Source organism: Ursus arctos, unplaced genomic scaffold, assembly GCF_023065955.2.
Source record: "Ursus arctos isolate Adak ecotype North America unplaced genomic scaffold, UrsArc2.0 scaffold_28, whole genome shotgun sequence".
NCBI classification, from domain to species: domain Eukaryota; kingdom Metazoa; phylum Chordata; class Mammalia; order Carnivora; family Ursidae; genus Ursus; species Ursus arctos.
The window spans coordinates 880,407-897,274 of NW_026622963.1; the positions used below are offsets into that span (position 1 = coordinate 880,407).

The 16,868-nt window shown below is 46.7% G+C and overlaps 1 protein-coding gene across 15 annotated transcripts in view; it reads right to left on the reverse strand.

Moving 5' to 3' along the window:
- Nucleotides 1-477: 477 nt before the first annotated feature.
- CSNK1G1 (casein kinase 1 gamma 1) overlaps nucleotides 478-16,868 on the reverse strand; it is a 170,005-nt gene continuing 153,614 nt past the window's right edge. For 7 of the 15 annotated variants that reach the window (XM_026478285.4, XM_026478283.4, XM_026478284.4 and 4 more), the window contains 2 exons: nucleotides 13,701-13,807; nucleotides 478-6,413 (listed from right to left, as the gene is read on the reverse strand). In XM_026478285.4, coding sequence (XP_026334070.1) covers nucleotides 6,359-6,413; nucleotides 13,701-13,807 — 162 coding nt within the window. In that variant the 3' untranslated portion in view covers nucleotides 478-6,358. Of the gene's footprint in view, nucleotides 6,414-10,417; nucleotides 10,442-13,700; nucleotides 13,808-16,868 lie in introns of all 15 variants that reach the window. The other 8 variants (XM_026478279.4, XM_026478280.4, XM_026478276.4 and 5 more) reach the window with 2 other exon arrangements.

Here is a 16,868-nt window from a genome sequence, read left to right on the forward strand (position 1 = left end):
AACAAATAAGTGGAACCAGCTAATCATGCCGACAGTTGTTTTGTGGCTACGTGTATGGAGAGAGAGATACAGACATGTATAGATCCATATATAGATATACACTCGTGATTTTATAATCGCACATCATAGTTTTATTCTCTATCTGTATAGACGTTCGTCGGGTGGAGCAGAATTATAAAGCTATTCCAAAGCTGTTCCACAGAGATCTTACCTTCCTGACATTCTACCACCTAAGAACCACAGGGATACAGGAACCAGTATGTGAGTCATGAATGTCCAAGTTCTGCCAGGAATCCTGAAAGTGACTGACAGAGCAATGTTCAACCCAAAGGAATGAAGCAAGAATGCCAAATATCAGGCATTATTTTCATTCGTTGGAGCCCTGAGTCATATCAAAGTTAATCCAAGCCTAATTCTTAGTTACAAATGAACCAGGGGAAATTAAAACCAGACAAACCAACTAACCAAAGAAAATTAGTCAAGAAAGGTAAGACATTTTATTTTACATACAAAAAGGGTGCAAACTGAGTCCTTTCCTCCCCAAATTGGGGAAGAGGTATACTTAAAGATCACATTTGTGTTTTCCATGGTGCCCTAGGAAATGGGCTACTCTGAGATAACATATCAAGACCCATTTTCCATTTTTTCCAAAGAAGGCTACTTCCTCTGCAGAGGAGTTTTTCCTAATGGTGCACAAATCTCTCTCCTGGAGGAACCATTTCAAATACACTTGAAATTGACATTCATGTTTAAAAATACTACAAGTTTCATTTTCACAGCTGAGCTTTGCGACCAGTGCCAGGGTTTATGAAACATCACATATCTAAAATAAAACAAAACGAAAAAAAAAGGGCATTTAACAATAATCAGACACAACCACACAGCAATTAACTGATTTCCACAGCTGATTTATACATCATCTAGTCTTTAAAAAAATTGCAATCAACATCCCAACATCTTTTTAAAAGTACAATGGGCAAAGATAAAAGAAACAGACAAAATAATAATATAATAAATTAGAGCATGTAATATATCCAATGGGAATTGATGAATCAACATTACTTTCCATCGGGGGGGGGCATATTTTTGGTTTCATCTCTTATCTTTTACGTTTACTCTTCCGCTCGATAAATGGGGCTCATTCCCAGAGCCAGCTTGCTGTGACACTCATTTGAGAAGCTCACTTCTTACTTGCTTACTTCTGAGAATATTCGGAAACACGTGGTCCCAGCAGCCTGGGCTGTGAGTCTTTATGGAAGTGAAATGCACAGATGAGAACGCGCACGAGCACACGCACACACACACACACACACACAGGCACACACGTGCAATCACACACACCCATCTGTAAATATATTTCCCCCCAAAAGAAATGGCTCATCTCTCCTGAGACATTCCTAACAGATCGACAAGCCTCTAAAAAAAGCTTTCGGTGCGAGGGCTGGCCTGGGATTTGGTCTGGAGCTCATGAAGAGGAACACTGAAAATGTCTCACCTACCCTGAAAGAGGGGGTTTGCAGGGAAGAGGCAGTCAGGACAGCTGTCCTCTTGTGTGTGTTACTGGGAGGAGTGCACAGCACCCCCACTTATTACCATGGATAACCCTGTGCTCTGAGACTTTGAAGGTGGTGATGGCACTGGAAATATGATTGAATATGAGGAGAAAGAGGAGGAAAGTAACAAAAGAAATTCTGTCCACCGAACTGAGGTTTCTTTATAACATCAAGTTTGGTAATGAAACTAAAAATATATGGAGTACACGTTCACTTTTTCCTTTGTTAGCTGATCTACAAACACTGGAGCGGACTTCCTGGTTGCTTTTTGAGGAAATCTGTCAACTACTACTGTCTATATCCAGGGAACCTACTTACTATTTTGAATACAATGGAGAAACCTATTCTTTTGCAGTCACCTGCAAAAGGAGTTATGAGAAACATGTTTTTAAGACTGCTTAACTGATCGAAGACTTCCAAGATTCCTTATTTGTGGCTAAAACTGCTCAAAACTCTGCAAACCCTCATAAGGGCTGTGATTTCCTCTTTTTCTTACTCAGAAACAAAGCTACCCCTCCCCTACCCCTCCCCTCGCCCCCCCAAACAAGACAACAAAACCGTAGGAATCTCCTTTTTGATTCCTGCCAACCCATCATAGGGAAGGCTGGGAGTCACTGGCCATCAATCTCTAGACAGGGCTTTCCCGGAGGCCTGGAGTCAGCAAAAGCGAGAACCCCAGAGATGAGTGCCTGTTGCTCATATGGCCAATCCAGACGGGGTGCCTCGTTACACTGGCTCCCTAAGGGTTGCTGGAATTCATCTGCCCACCTTGGGGCAATGGCGGGGATGGTGGCAGTGGACTGGCAAAGGCAATGTTGGCTGGATGGCACGGCAAGCTCCCAATCCGAGGGACTCCAGCCCTAATGTGGCGGACACTGGAGACGACATCGTCAGGGCAACTCACGGAGGATGGAAAACTGGTTTAATTACGAAAATGGAAGAGGTGACCGGGACACACAGGAGGCATGTGGAATCGGGAGAGATGCATCAGAAGAGTAAGTTCCTTTGAGATGCTTTCCGGGCTGCCATGGCAGTCCTTGTTTTTGAGAAGCGCAGGCCATGCTTGCTCACTGAGCGGGGGAATAAATTCTATCTTTTGCATACAAAAAAGTTAAGGCTATGATCTTTAGTAACCACTCCGACATACACTACCATCACTGCCTATTTCTGACATTAAAGATGGCTACTCACACTGAGAATCAGCACTGAGTATGCGCCATCAGCGTACACTTCCAGTGGACTACGCTGCGATGCAGAGGCGATGGACCCTCTTCTGGCTAAGGGCAGGGGCTGTTTCTTTGTTCCCGGAGCTCACGGACATAAACCGGCAAATCAACACCACTACTGAAAACCCCAGGACCCTGCTGTCTCCTGTTGCCCCTGCGGTCCAGAGTGAAATGGAGCTTTGACTGGAGGTCAGCCTAGTCGCTTGACCCGTACCTTCTCAGACCCTGTTTCCTCCTAGACAGACCCAATGCAGCAGAACATTCATGAAGGCGGTCACGAGAGCACAGTGGTTGCTGGCACACTGCCCGCCCCTGCAGAGGAGTCCAGAGCAAGCGCCCTGGGCAGCGGCAGGGTGTGGGCAGCAAGTGACCAACCCTCACAACGCCTGACCGCACAGACGCAGCTCCTCTGGTTGTAAGAGAAGGACTGTTCATGCCTCCGTGGATCCCTGGCCTGCCTGCCTCACTCTGCTCAGTCTGCAATGCCAGAAGGACTGCGGGGCTCGGAGAACTCCTGGTGGCATATATTAAGGGCTTTTTAATGAACAGATGCTATTAGTACTTACTGCTAACTCAGGAGCAATTGCATCAATCCCAAAGAAAAAGATCCCTAGGCACCACGTTGTGAAATGGAGAAAGCTCAAGAAACTGCAGTGAGTGGACTGGGGTAGCTGGTGGCTGGAGGGCGTGCCCAGCCTCAGGGGCCTGGCTGAGGCCCTGCGCTAAGCAGCCAGAGCAAGCGGGGTGAGGAGGGAGCCCTGATGTGCTGGTGGAGATGTGCTGATGGCCAAATTCTTCCTTAGGTACTCTTTTTATTTACTTTTTAATTTTCAGGAAGATCGCAACAGAATCTCTCAGGGGTCTGGGACCACCTTGGAGTGCTACTGGCCTTGGAAGAATCACCATGACCCTTTGTTATGAAAATCAAATACCCAGTAAGAGATGGGGGGGGGGCAGAGAAAGAACAGTGCATTAGGCAGGACCCCCCATAACTGCTTAGGTTTAAACCCCTCAAGAGCTAGCCTTTAAAAACATTTAAGACCAAAAAAAAGTCACAAACCCAGCTGCAGGGGGGCCTGCCCTGATCCAAGCTGGTTGCTGCCTTTGCTTTTTTGTGGAAGCAGAGGTGGGGAGGCACTTAGTGGGTATGGAGTGCCAGCAAGCTAGAGGCTTTGTCACCATTTCCCCTTGTCCTCCTTTAAGAGGCAAGGCTTTTTCTATACAAGGGATAAGGAAGTTAAAGTTTCTATACAGGAAGTTCGAGTTGCCCAAAGACCAATTGAGAAGTAGGTTTCCATGATGGTGCCTTAACCACTAGGTAATATCAAGGAAGCAATATTCAAAATCCTTGTGGAAAAGGGATGTGACACTATCTCCCAGCCACTCTTGTTTTGTATACAGGAAGATTTCTTTTAAAGAAATGAAAGATTACAATCTTTACATGAGTTAAGCAGGTCTGAAGCCAGGAAAGTGACACTTCCTAGCCAAGGCCCAGTGGAACAGCTGAAGCCCAGGAACTCTGATCCGTGCGACGGCTGCTATTTCTGCTCCACGTGAGACACATCAAGGGACTTGTCAGGACATGACAACTACCAGAAAGTATCCCCACATCCTCCAGTCCAAAAGACGGCCCTCCACCTCAAGCCAGAGGCAAATGATTTCTGTGTTCCCCAAACCACCAGACTCCGTCACCGGCCAGGGGTCCTCCGTGGTTAGCTCTCTCTACTTCTGGACACGAGGCCTTGTTCCCTGACGTAAGTGATTCTTTCTCCTCTATCTGATCTGGAACGAGGTCACTGTTTGCATAAGCCACTGAGCTCACATGAAACGTGAGCACAATAAGATTAACTCCATACATTAATGACTGTCCAGGCAGTGAACGAAGAACCAAGACCCTTCATGGTAGTAGGTTAGGGGACTACCCCACATGGGAAGGCAGACTGCGGACTGAGGAACACATGTTCTCGATACATGGCCATCTTACTTGGAAGGAGTCTATATCCAATTGAGAAGATAATTTCAGACCTTTCATCTCAGTATCCTTTCCCCTGGAATTTTCCAGCACCAATCAATCTTATCCTCCTGTTCACGACAGCCCCACGTGCTCAGTCCTGAGCCTGCTGCCGTGGACCTACTGCGAGAAGACCCGCAGGTGCTTGGTTTGTGTAAGGCAGGCCAGCCCAAATGCTATCACTCAGCTACTGGGGCAGACAGTACATACGGATTTATTTCCTGGCCCTATGATGCCAAATCCTGAGATTCTTCTGGCAGTTGGAAGGCAGGCTCACTTTCCTCCTCTTCTTGTCCACGAGTGGCAATATGGCGATGGCTCTTCCATCACTAATTCTGTCCCCCAAGTCACTAACGAAGTCACATGGCTATCTAGTTGGAAGTCCCTGGCAGTGGAGGAAACCGATTATTTCCAATTTTTTTGTCAAGCATCTCCTTCTCCTGGTCAGTCTGGCTTGGCTGGCTCATCCCATGTGCTGGAGAGCAAGGCTGTCCAAACTGTAGGCTGATGAGGTCAAGAGGCTCTGGTAGGGACATTCTTCGGCAGCTGAGAAGATGAATGAAAATTCAAGTATGTTTCCTTGCCAACCTGAGTGTTTACTCAGAATGACACAGAGTTTGGCTTCTTCTCTTCTGGGTGCTGTAGACCCAACTTTTTCCACTGAGAATGTCCTCTGGACCCATGTTCTCTCTGAATGGCTTGGCTGGCCCCATCCCCCTCAAAACAGAAAAAAGTACAACTCCCGATATAATCAGACACAATATGCATCTGCCATGTTTTTTGTTAAAAAAACAAACAAAAAAAACCTAAAAGTGCAATAAAGTCAGTTTTTTTTTCCTTTGCTCAGAACAATTTGCATTGTCCTATTACCGTCTGGAGAACAGAGTTCGCTTGTCAAGAGAACGAAGAATGCCAACACGCGGGGACAGTAGACTGCAGATTTCTCACAGCTTGTGTCCGACAGTGTAACTTCACAGGGCGGAGGGAGGGAGGGGGAGCCTGCACCCTGTGGCCGGCTGGGGATGGAGGCCGCACAGGCACAGAGCAGGAGGGAGCCATGCTGCCAGGCACACCTGGTAGCTGGAGAAGATTCTTCTCCCGCCCAGGCCTGCCATCTTCCCCCTGCCTTCTTGGCCACACCCCCACCCTCCGGAGTTCCTTCCGCAGACAAAGCCTTTAACTCACTAGCTTTTCTGCGGGAGAGGGTTGAGGGTGGGGCGAGAACCAGGAGAAAACTACTGCGAGGGAAGAGAATAGTAGTCCTTGAGTTTTTGTGAATGACACCTTCACTGTAAACAATAGGAAGGAGAGTCAACCAGGCAGCCCCAAGGGCAGGCAGAGGAGGAGCAGCTCTGGGACCTGCTCAGAGCTTCAGGCAGGCGGGGGTGGCCACTGACCCACTGGGCCCTGGCTGCCCGCACTGGCTCCTTCTGGGGGCATCTGTTTTCTTTTTGGTTTGGATCTCCACCCTCCCCCACAGAGGAGTCCCTTCCAACGAAAAATGGCAGGAGCTGCAGGTGCAATCGAGTTAGAGTCCCCAGGGCCTGAGGACTCCTGGGAGGCACTGGTCACTTGTGACGCTGGGCAGTCTTCTTCCTTTTCCTCTTAAAGAAACAGCAGCACCTGGAGCACAAGGAACATCGCAAGTCAGTGCAGGAGGCCTGCAGCTTCCGTGGGCTTCTGCCTGCTTCTGCTTACTGCGGGGGTGGGGGGGGGTGGATTTTCCCCCTGGCACCCACCCACAGGGCCACCCTCCATCTATGGCGCACACCCTGGAAGCGGTGGGCAGTGTCCGCCAGGAAAGGTAGTTGCTTCATTCCAATCCGCAGCTACCAAACCTCATCACCAAACGGCTGCAGGCCAGGCAGGGCCGGACAGGCATCTTTGGAAGGAGGAGGAAGCAGCTTGTGTCCTAGTCTCCCACGCAGCCCACAGGGCTCATCTTTATCTAGAACCCAGGCTGGGGGTCCTTAGGGCTGCCTAGACTAGCCTGCATTGTCTGCCCCTTGAGACAGAGAGCAACGTGATTTAATGCGGCTTCAGCAGCCAGCGGGTATGGAGCTAAACAGAGGCGAACAAATCCCCCACAAAATATGACTGGAACTCTAGCAGGAGCTCGTGATGCTGCCTCTGAAGGATTAAGGATTCTCTCCATCCCATTTCGCCATTCCCACCCCTACCCAGCTACCCCGAGCAGGCAGAAGGAGCCCCGAATCTTATAAGAACTGTGAGCCCAGATCCCAACTGAAATCAGCACAGCCCGCTCTCGGGTCGCAGGGGGACCAGCGCCACACAGCCCAGGAGCTGACGTCGGCAAGCGTGTGGCTGCAGGATCCCCGACTTAGTTACGGAGACTGCTGCTGCTGTGCCAGACAGGGTTAGAGGACTGGCCCTTGCGTAGGGTGGCCAGGCCTGCTCCCCTCACCCACCACCCACCCTGGGCAACAGCCACGGCTCCAGCACAGCCCTGAGCCCGAGCATCCCCTCCTTAACTCCTGTCTCTGGAATGGGGAACAGCTCTCGCTGAGGCAGTGACTAAGTCCAAAAGGGGGTGATGAGGGCGGTGGCATGACTGGTGCAAGAGAAATGTCCTTCCCAGGAAGCTGACACGTGGGAAATGAGGATGTGAGAGCCGGAAGGTGTGGATGAGTCAAAGATGCCAGATGGTGGAGGGGAGTCAAGCTGCAAACTTGACCCTTGAAAGGAAAATCTTTTGATGAAAACTCTCTGGTTCTCTTGCTTAAATCCCTCTGGCTTTAATGCCAGGGCCATTCATATGAAAATAAAGAACTGTTGCTTACTTCCCATGCCCCCAAATTCTCCACTGTAGCTAAAATTCTCTCCTTTTTCAGTCTGACCCCTTGGTATTTTGACATCCAATGGACAGGTTATTAAAAATTTGGAAGTCTCTTAGAATGCAGAGACAGACATTTATACAGGTAATGATAACCTTTAACCATATCTGGGTGAATCAAACATGAAAATTTTGCATGAAAACTCTGGAAACAGGACCTTCTTAAGGGGGTCTTAAAAAAGATTTTCTGAGGCTATCAATGACATTTGTGAAATACTATTTTTTTAAGTTTATTTCCATAATCTCTACCCCAACATGGGGCTCAAACTCATGACCCCAAGATCAAGAACCACATGCTCTTCTGACTGAGCAGCCAGGTGCCCCATGAAATACTATTAATGGTGTGAATATCGTCGCTGAACAAAGTGGCATGTGTATTTGGAGACTGAATAAATTCTTTTACATAAAAATGACCAATGCTTTTGATTGTTTAAGACTGTCTTCTCCTTGGAGAAGACTTCAAGAAAAAAATGGTCTTTTTCTATTATATATGCTTTAGAAAATGGACATTTCCAAGTTGAAAGTCCTGTAATTAATATTAAACAAGGCAAATTAAATCTCATGGGAGCACCAGTATTTCAACAGAGTTACCTGTTCCCTGTTAGCCATGATTTTCAGAGACATCACTAACATTTAAGTCCATTTCTATTTCTTCTTCTTATTTTTGGGGGGGTGCTAAAATGAGGATCTTGTGTTTTTAATAAGAGCAATCACAATGAAGTCTGAAATACTACTTTGGTCTATTTCAAATTCTACTATTTCATTTTACCTCCTTCAAGGCAAGTCCGAAGACTTAACGTCTGCTTACAAGCACATCATAACCTGAGGGGTCATGCTGAATTGACCTGACTGGAGGGGAATGTAAGGTGTGGTTTTTGAGGCCCGGGTGAATTTGTGCTAGTTACTGTAGTTAACACTTCAGCAGTGGCAGAAGCTTTTCATAATTCCAGCCATGAGGAAACAGGTCCCACCATGTGCTCTTCCATCCTCTAGCTTCTGTGCGGACTACCTGCAACAGGGCCTATTAAACCGGGTCGGACCCCAGCCACGCCCAATGACTAACTCCATACAGATGTCTTACTCTCCGAAGAGAAGGACGGTGAGTGATGAGCCCTTCTTGTGTCGTAGGTTTTCTTCCAGTCGATTCTTTGATTGGATGTTGGAGTCAGCATCAATCTAGTCTCCCTACTCACAAGCCACCACGTGCTCTTCCCCCAGACCTGTGAGCCATCACTTTGCCCACACTGCTCTCTTGCTACGTCCTGGCCCTCTCCCCTTCTGCTATCTCTTTGCCAGGCTTCTCTTCCTGAGTGTACTTTTACATTCTTCCCTTGCTCTCATACCAGGCTCAAGCCCCACCGTATCCGTGAAATCTTTCTTGACCATTCCTGTCCATAGTGACCTCTTGGGGGATAATAACAAGTGTCCTGGAGAACTACTTGTCCTTTCCAGTATATATGTCTTATCTCTAGAACAGCTAGATGGCACCTAAACTTTTGGGGGACCCCCAAGAGTTCCAAGCAGAGTTGGATGAGTACATGGGAGGCCCCGTTTCTGCAGTCAGGATTATGCGACTGACACCTCACAGGAAAAAATAGACTATGACAATGTCAGATTTACACAGACATGTTTGCTAGATAAATAGGCCAAATGTACTCCTCAGTACCGTAGACTATAAATTCTGTTTCCATAAAACCCAATTGTTATCTTCCACATATCCCTGTCCCTGGGGAAACCCCGTAGGCAACTTGGCTTAGACGGCTGGGGTTCAGAAACCGGTGCCCAGCACAGTCCCTGAAGACAAATAGAAACAAGGTGATCCTATAGTCCAGCAGGCTGCTACCTCCCAGTAGAACATGACCCCATGCACGCAGACGACATGGGGGCGCTCCCACCCCAGACTGCAAAGGCCAACTAGCCCAGCAGCACCTGGAAGGTCACAGGCAGCGTCTAAGAAGAAAGCTGGCAAGGGGGCTCTTTCTTATAGCAAGAATGTGCCTCACTGAACGTGGATTCTCTAGGGCTTCCCCTTCCACATAGCTCCTATTATTCCTAAGAATGCATTCAGGGAACCTTTCCAGGAGTGGAAAGCCAATATGTCCAATATCTCATTAGCTGAGTCAGCCCTTGGCCCACTGAATGTACTCTGACAGGGGAAAAAAAAAGAAAGACAATAAACGAAAAACAAACAAAAAAACCCAAAACAACAACAACAAAATGTCCATTTCTCCCCCCATGAAGGAGCTTTTTTTGACAGACTCATTCTACAGATGAAAGAACCAGCTGAATCAAAAAGAAAAGTCATGCATTTTTTCCAAAGCAGCCAATTTCCAGGTGAGAGACCGAGCCACAGAATGTGAGATTATCTGGCAACAACTGCCCTTGGTTTTGTGAAGGATAATCTAAAAAACTGATATAGTAACCTTGTCCTCCTGCTCCTGTCCCTCTCTGCCTGATATTCTCTGGTCTATCAACTTGGGAGACAATTCACTCAGCTAAAAATAGAAAGGAATTTTGGATACTGTGGGATATTGTTCTGACAGGAGGAGACAGCGATGAGATGGGTTTGAAAGGAAAGAAGGAACAGATTAATTCCTGGGTGTAGGCCTGCCCCATCCCCACCTTGTGGATCTAGTTCCCCAGTCTGGGTGGTTATGGCACAAGGCGGCGTAGGGAAGCCATTCAGTGTTCCTAAGGCATTTTGTTTGGCTTTGCCAATCCCAGCCTAGTCTGGTCCGCTCCCCTAGCATGTGGACTGGAGAGAGGGACTCACCACAGGTTGAGCATTTTCAGGCAGCTACAGAGTGTGTAAAGAGAAAAACACAGAAAGGAAGAGAGAAAGAGAGAGATATTAGTCCACAGAGGTGAGATGGAAGCGACTCCCTGTGCGCCATGCAAACATGCAGTATGTGTCTGTGTTTCGTTTCTTCCTCTGTCGAGGGAGGCTGAGTGCGCCCAGGCCACTGGGCCCCCACGCTAAGGTGGAGGGGGCAGGCGCCTGACAGAAGCATCGAGGAGGGAGCTGGATATCTCAGTGAGGGGTAAGGTAAAACAGAAAGAGTTGGTGGGAGCCCCAGAGTGGGTTTTCCTGGGCAATTTCCAGGAAGGTAGCGGGAGAAAGAGGAAACGATCCTGCCTATAAGAATTCGATCAAGCACCACGTGAGCCATTTTGGTTCCCACACAGTCTTACAGCACAATGTTAAGCTGACCTCCCAACTATTCTGAGGGAAGAGAAGTCCCTAGCCTTTCTGTAATTCCGACATGCCTGACCAAAGCAGCTGGCAGTTAGCTCTTCCTCTGGGGGGGCGGGGGAAGGCTTCACCAGCACTTTATTTTAGTAGGAGATGACGCGGAGCAAGAAGGGTCACTGCTGCGGACTAAAGTAAAACTAGGGCCTACATCCCATTCTTGCTAATTCCCAGGAAAAACGAGATCCGCATCTGCTAAGTTAAAGCTAAAGTTGGTGGAAAACCAAAAACTCCTATTTTTACCATAACAAAAATCAACCAAAAAGCTGCCTTGCCTCACCACCCTTCTAATCATATTTAAACAAGGACATGTGTCCTGCAGCCAGAAGAAAAGGGCAGTTTGATGTTCATTTCGTATATAGAACAAAAAACCAAGGCCCTGTTCCCTCCTTTACACAAAACAAGCTCGGTGAGGAACCCAAACTCAAAAGCTTGGAAGTGAAGGTTTCATGTACCTCCCCAGTCCCTGGTTGAATCTTAACATAGGCAACAGCCCTCTTTTTCTCACAAGCAGGCTGCATGGACAAATGGCATCACAGCTGCGTGCAATGAGGGGTTGTTTGGGACGTCTCGTGCTTCTCTAGCTGCGACTTCTTCCCATGAAAATGACTGAGCAGGTGGGTTCATGGCTGCCCCCTCCCTCCCTCCAAAACACAGAGACGGAAGAAGAAACACACATGGCTAGGCTGACAGGTCCTGGGCAAGATGGGTCGGTAGCTCATGAAATCACGAGGGGAATCGGCACACAAAATGCCCTAAGCTTTGAGCTTTTGGATGACATTTGGTCAAACACAACTGTTCCCCTCTGGTCTCCACACATTTCAGAAGGCCCAAACCTGGGACCAGCGGCAAAGAGGCACAGTGGTCCTTTTCACATCCTAGAGTTTAGATTATACCAGCATAGAATTCACCACATTGCAATCTCTTTGTGTGAACAGCCCCTTATTTTACACACAGGACACAAATACCACACTCACATACACAATCAGTGTACACATTTACCAAAACGAAATGAGGGAATGGGTTCAAAAGATAAACCTGTATAGGACATACTGTAAGATGAAAGCCCATTCAATCTTGGTAGTCAAAATACACTATTAAATCCAGAACTAAATGCCTAGCCTTCCAAGTAATAGCCACAACATGAATTGGGAGTGAGGTGGGATGGGAATGGGTAATAGCCATCTCTCAAGCCCAGTGTTTTCATCAGAATATGCTTGGTGCCGTGATTCCCATCCTTGGCCACACAGAATCATCTGAACTTTAAAATTTCCTGATGCTCAGGCCATAATCCCCGATAAAATCAGAATCTCTGGGGCCAGGATTCAGATGTATGCATTTTTTAATATACCCCAGGTGATTCCAAAGTGTGGCCAAGGTCAAGAACCCATACTGTTTGTTTGGGAGAATGAAGTTTTGTCATGGAAGCTGAAAAACTATGAGTACCATTAAAATCTCCAAAGTCTCTGAGAATAGAGAGCATGTCTCCTTACTAAAAATGGTCTCTTCCTGGCATTAAAAACTCCCCCTGCCTTCCTTACCTACCAACGCCTTATAGACACCAGCAGAGGAGCATCTGAAGCTGCCTACAGTCAGCAGGGACTTGACAAGACAGAGTCCAAGTCATCCTTGAGCTGCTTTTTATCTACTGGGTAGAAATCCCCAAATCCTGGCTTTCCAAGGAGAGGACCCCTTGGAAGCAAAGTGAGCTCATCATACGGGTGGGCAGGAGAGCAGAGGAGTGGGCAGGGGACAAGCACACAAAGTGTAGCTGAAAGAAAGACTGCGGGTCTTGACTGGCCTCCCACCACCTGACACCCAGAGGTGTAAGCACGTTCTGGCGGGTACTGAGGCCATCTGGGGGCTCAAGAGAGCATCTGGGACCCAGTATCACTATTTGGATGTCATATGCTTCTGAGAACAAGACACTGGGATGGCCTGAATGTTCTCAAAGAGTTTATAAGGAAGGTCAACCATATCAGGCTCGGCGGCAGTTACAGATTTGTAAAGGACTTCTCTCTCCCTACCTCATGTCTTCTTGGAGTTTAAGTCTGGATTGGAATTTGGGATGGGGCAAAAAGGGAAAGAAGCGATAGAAATGCTGCTTTTGCAGCAGCACTGGCAGTTACTCCCCCTCCTACCCCGTATGCTCAGAGTTTAACCACACGCCATGCAGAGAGCACCAAGGGGCCGGTGGTGTGGGCAGGGTAACACATTCACAGGCAAGAGAAGCAGAAAAGGGAGTGGACTCACCCCTCCCTAGTAGTGTGATTTCCTCTCCCCCCAAGACTCTTTTCCTCACAGGTGTAGAAACTAGCTTCCCTGACTTATTGGACTCTCTCTGATTCTAGAATCATTTAAGTGAGACACAATGGCCCTAAAACCCTTGCTCCAGGACGATACATGCAGAGTTCTTAGCCAAGAACCAGAAATCAAATGCTTTTCAGCATGGCCCACGATTTAAGATAAACGGATTTTTCTCTGTACCCCACAGGGAGCAAGAAGCTCCAGGGACCCAACGGGCTCAGGACTACTATCTGTTTTAGCTCTTATACCATGATTCTTTCAGTTCACTAGGTCTTTTGCCCCATGTGGACTAGAGAAATGTGATGGTCTTCCCAGGAATCACAGCTAAAGAAGGGCAGAAGCAGCCGTAAGGTACCATGCAAAAACTAAAATGGTCAAAGGAAGAAAGCTGGACACAAGCATGAGAAATCCAGTCTGAGATGAGCAGCACATAGAAAGGAAAAGACAGAGAAGATTTTTCAAGCCAGGACTCAAGAGCCCCCTTGAAAGATGAACGTACTTAGCTTCCTCGACTACCTCCACCTCGGCGTGAGCTGTGATTGGTGCATTGGAGTGGGCTCCCGTGGGGTCATCGACATTCAGCTCTCCATTGGTTGAGCTAACCACCTGAAACAGAAAGACGGAGTGTGACAGACACCATGGCAATAGGAGCTTCCTGCCAGTACCACAGAGGGTTCCTAGGGGAGATCTAGTCTCTGACTTAGGTACTAACCAGGCCGTGTCTGGAATGCTTATCTTCCTGAGCTGAGGGGCCAGATGTCCTCATTTAGGTAAGGTTCCCAGGACCATATCATGTGAGAACACAAAATGCAATATGTAATCATATAATAGTAACTTCCATACTGGATGCCTACTCTGTGTCCGCACAGAGTGTGTGTGTGTGTGTAAATTTAATCTTCACAAAAAGCCTGTGAAAGAGGTCATGTTACTCTCTTTAATTCTCCTTCTCTCAGTTTCTTATGCTAGAATTATAAATAGACCCAGTGATGATGTTGACAAAAAATTCTAAAAAGGAAATCAATAGTGGGCATCAGAAACTATAAGCAATCACACTTTCCTTCAGAAATTTCTTCATGGCTTTGACCGTTGGTCTGAAGTTACTCAAACACAAGACTGCTGCACCCTCTCTGCTGAGAGGGCAGACGGTAAGGAAGCGCTTTCCCTTGGAAGACCAGTCTTATTTCAACAACCTTTATTTCAGGTTCACTGTCATCCCATTTCTCACTGATGGTCCCCGAATTGTAACTGAAGGCTCTCACTCCTGTCATCTGGTTAATGTGGACCCGATCAGGCTTCTCTTGCTTGTGCAGCTGCTTCTGTCACCTGGTTTCATTTCCAGCACATGACTGCTGCTTATGTGGGTGCTGGGAAGTGGGAAAAGGGACCCCGCTGGACAAACCACTCTGCTGTTAAAGACCTTGGCTGAAACATGGGAGAGAACCACAAAATAGGATAAATGGTTCGGCTATCATATGCCCTTGGGTAAGTAACTTCATCTATTCGAGACCGTTTCTTACAGGGTGATGGGTGATGTGAGAATTACACAAGCAGATAGATGAGGTCGTGACTGGTACGATACCTGGCATACAACATGGGAGCAGAGCACACACAATAACTAAGATATGGGCTCCAGAGTTAGTCAGCCCTGGGTTTGAACCCTCGCTCCACCACTTACTTGCTGTGGGTCCTTGGGCAAGATCCTCAATCTTTCTATGCCTGAGCTTCCTAAGTAAAATGGGGAAGCAATGCTGCTTACCTAACAGGGTTACCGTGCAGATAAGCCACACAAAGTATTTAGCCCAGTGCCATGGTAAATTGTAATGGCTCAGTAAGTGTTCCTACTACTGTTATTCTCCCTCCATAAACGTTTATTCTTATCGCCCTCTAGATCTGGGGTCCTCATCAGCAGCTTATTTGAAAAAATGTCAAGCATAGTCATAAAAAGATGGACAGGAGGAAATATTTAGAGTAAGGGCTCTTTGGGGTATTTATTCAAAGAATAAAGGGCTCACTAGGTAAACACCACTTAGTAGCAGTCTCTACTTACCATTATTTCTAAACCAGAAACATTTATTGTTCTTATTGATAATACACGCTTTAAAAAAATGGAAACAATGCTGTATGGTTACTCAAAGACACCTACAACATTAAATGTGGACTCACCCAAGGGATCTGGGAGTGATCAAATTTAGCACCTTTCATTAATGGAACCAACCTTATTTATCTCCTGACATAATAAATATTATATAACATTATGTAATATCCTTGCCAAAAAAAAAAAAAAAAGGTTTTACCTGAATCTAAGTATGATGGAAAAAACAAAACAACAAAAAAACAGACAAACCCAAAATGTGGGACTTTCTATAGGACAGCAAGCCTGGCCTCTTCAAAAAAGACTTCTCCGAAAAACTTTTTCTTTCCCTTTTAGCACAGGGGTAAGTGTTACAGGCTAAAAGAGATTAAACGACTAAGAGACTGAAAGAGACTAAAGGGGGGGTGCCTGGGTGGCGCAGTCGTTAAGCGTCTGCCTTCGGCTCAGGGCGTGATCCCGGCGTTCTGGGATCGAGCCCCACATCAGGCTCCTCCGCTGGGAGCCTACATCTTCCTCTCCCACTCCCCCTGCTTGTGTTCCCTCTCTCACTGGCTGTCTCTCTGTCAAAATAAATAAATAAAATCTTAAAAAAAAAAAAAAAGAAAGAAAGAGACTAAAGGGGCATAAAAACTAAATGCAAATGCAAACCTCAATTAGGTCCTGGACCCTAAAGAATTAATTTGGGGGACAACTGGAAATGTGATAAGGACTGTAGATTAGACATTATGGAATTATTATTCAATTTCTTAGATATGACAATGGTATTGATTACATGCAGGATGTCTTCGTTCTTAGGACACGTCAACTAAAGTATTGTGAGATAAAATGCAATGATGTTTACAATTTACTTTCAAATACTTTAGCACACACTCTCCCCTCGCCTCCCACACCACCGCCACAGAATGAAAGACATGTGGCAAAATCTTAATAATCATTCATCTACGTTAAGGATACGCACGGGTTCATTTCACCATCACCACCACCACCACAACTAACTTCTTCATAAATTTGAAAATTTCAAAATAAGAAGTTAGGGCAATAAACAGCAAAAACAAAATTGATGAGTGATGGTTTACAGATAAGAGAAGCACAGCTCTTCATGCTAACGCTGCTGTTAACTTCCTTGGCCCACATTTATTTCCTGGGGCACATTCTGGCTGCACGCGGGCGATCATGCTGGTGAATTCATTCTGTCAGCACAAGGGCCAGAGAAGAAATCACTTTAAGTTTCTTAATGAACAATTCAGGAGCTGGACAAGTGTTAAAGAAAATGGCTTGACCTCTACTGGTACAAACAAAGCAGGAGTCAGCAAGCATCACCACTGCCAACTACTTGATGACTTTGGGTCATGGCTCCTGTCCACAGTGTTTCGCATGTTGTCGGCTCTCTAATTTCTCTTTGCTATGAACTGCCAATTGGCCCATAAAGAAGAGGCTATCTCCATTTTACAGACTGGGCATCTTGTCCATATCAATGAGTACCTGGTCTCAAATGACTCAGGCACAAATGGGAATGTAATCACTAGGTGTCTAACTTTTAACCTAACTATACCTAAAATACCCTACTAATCTAGG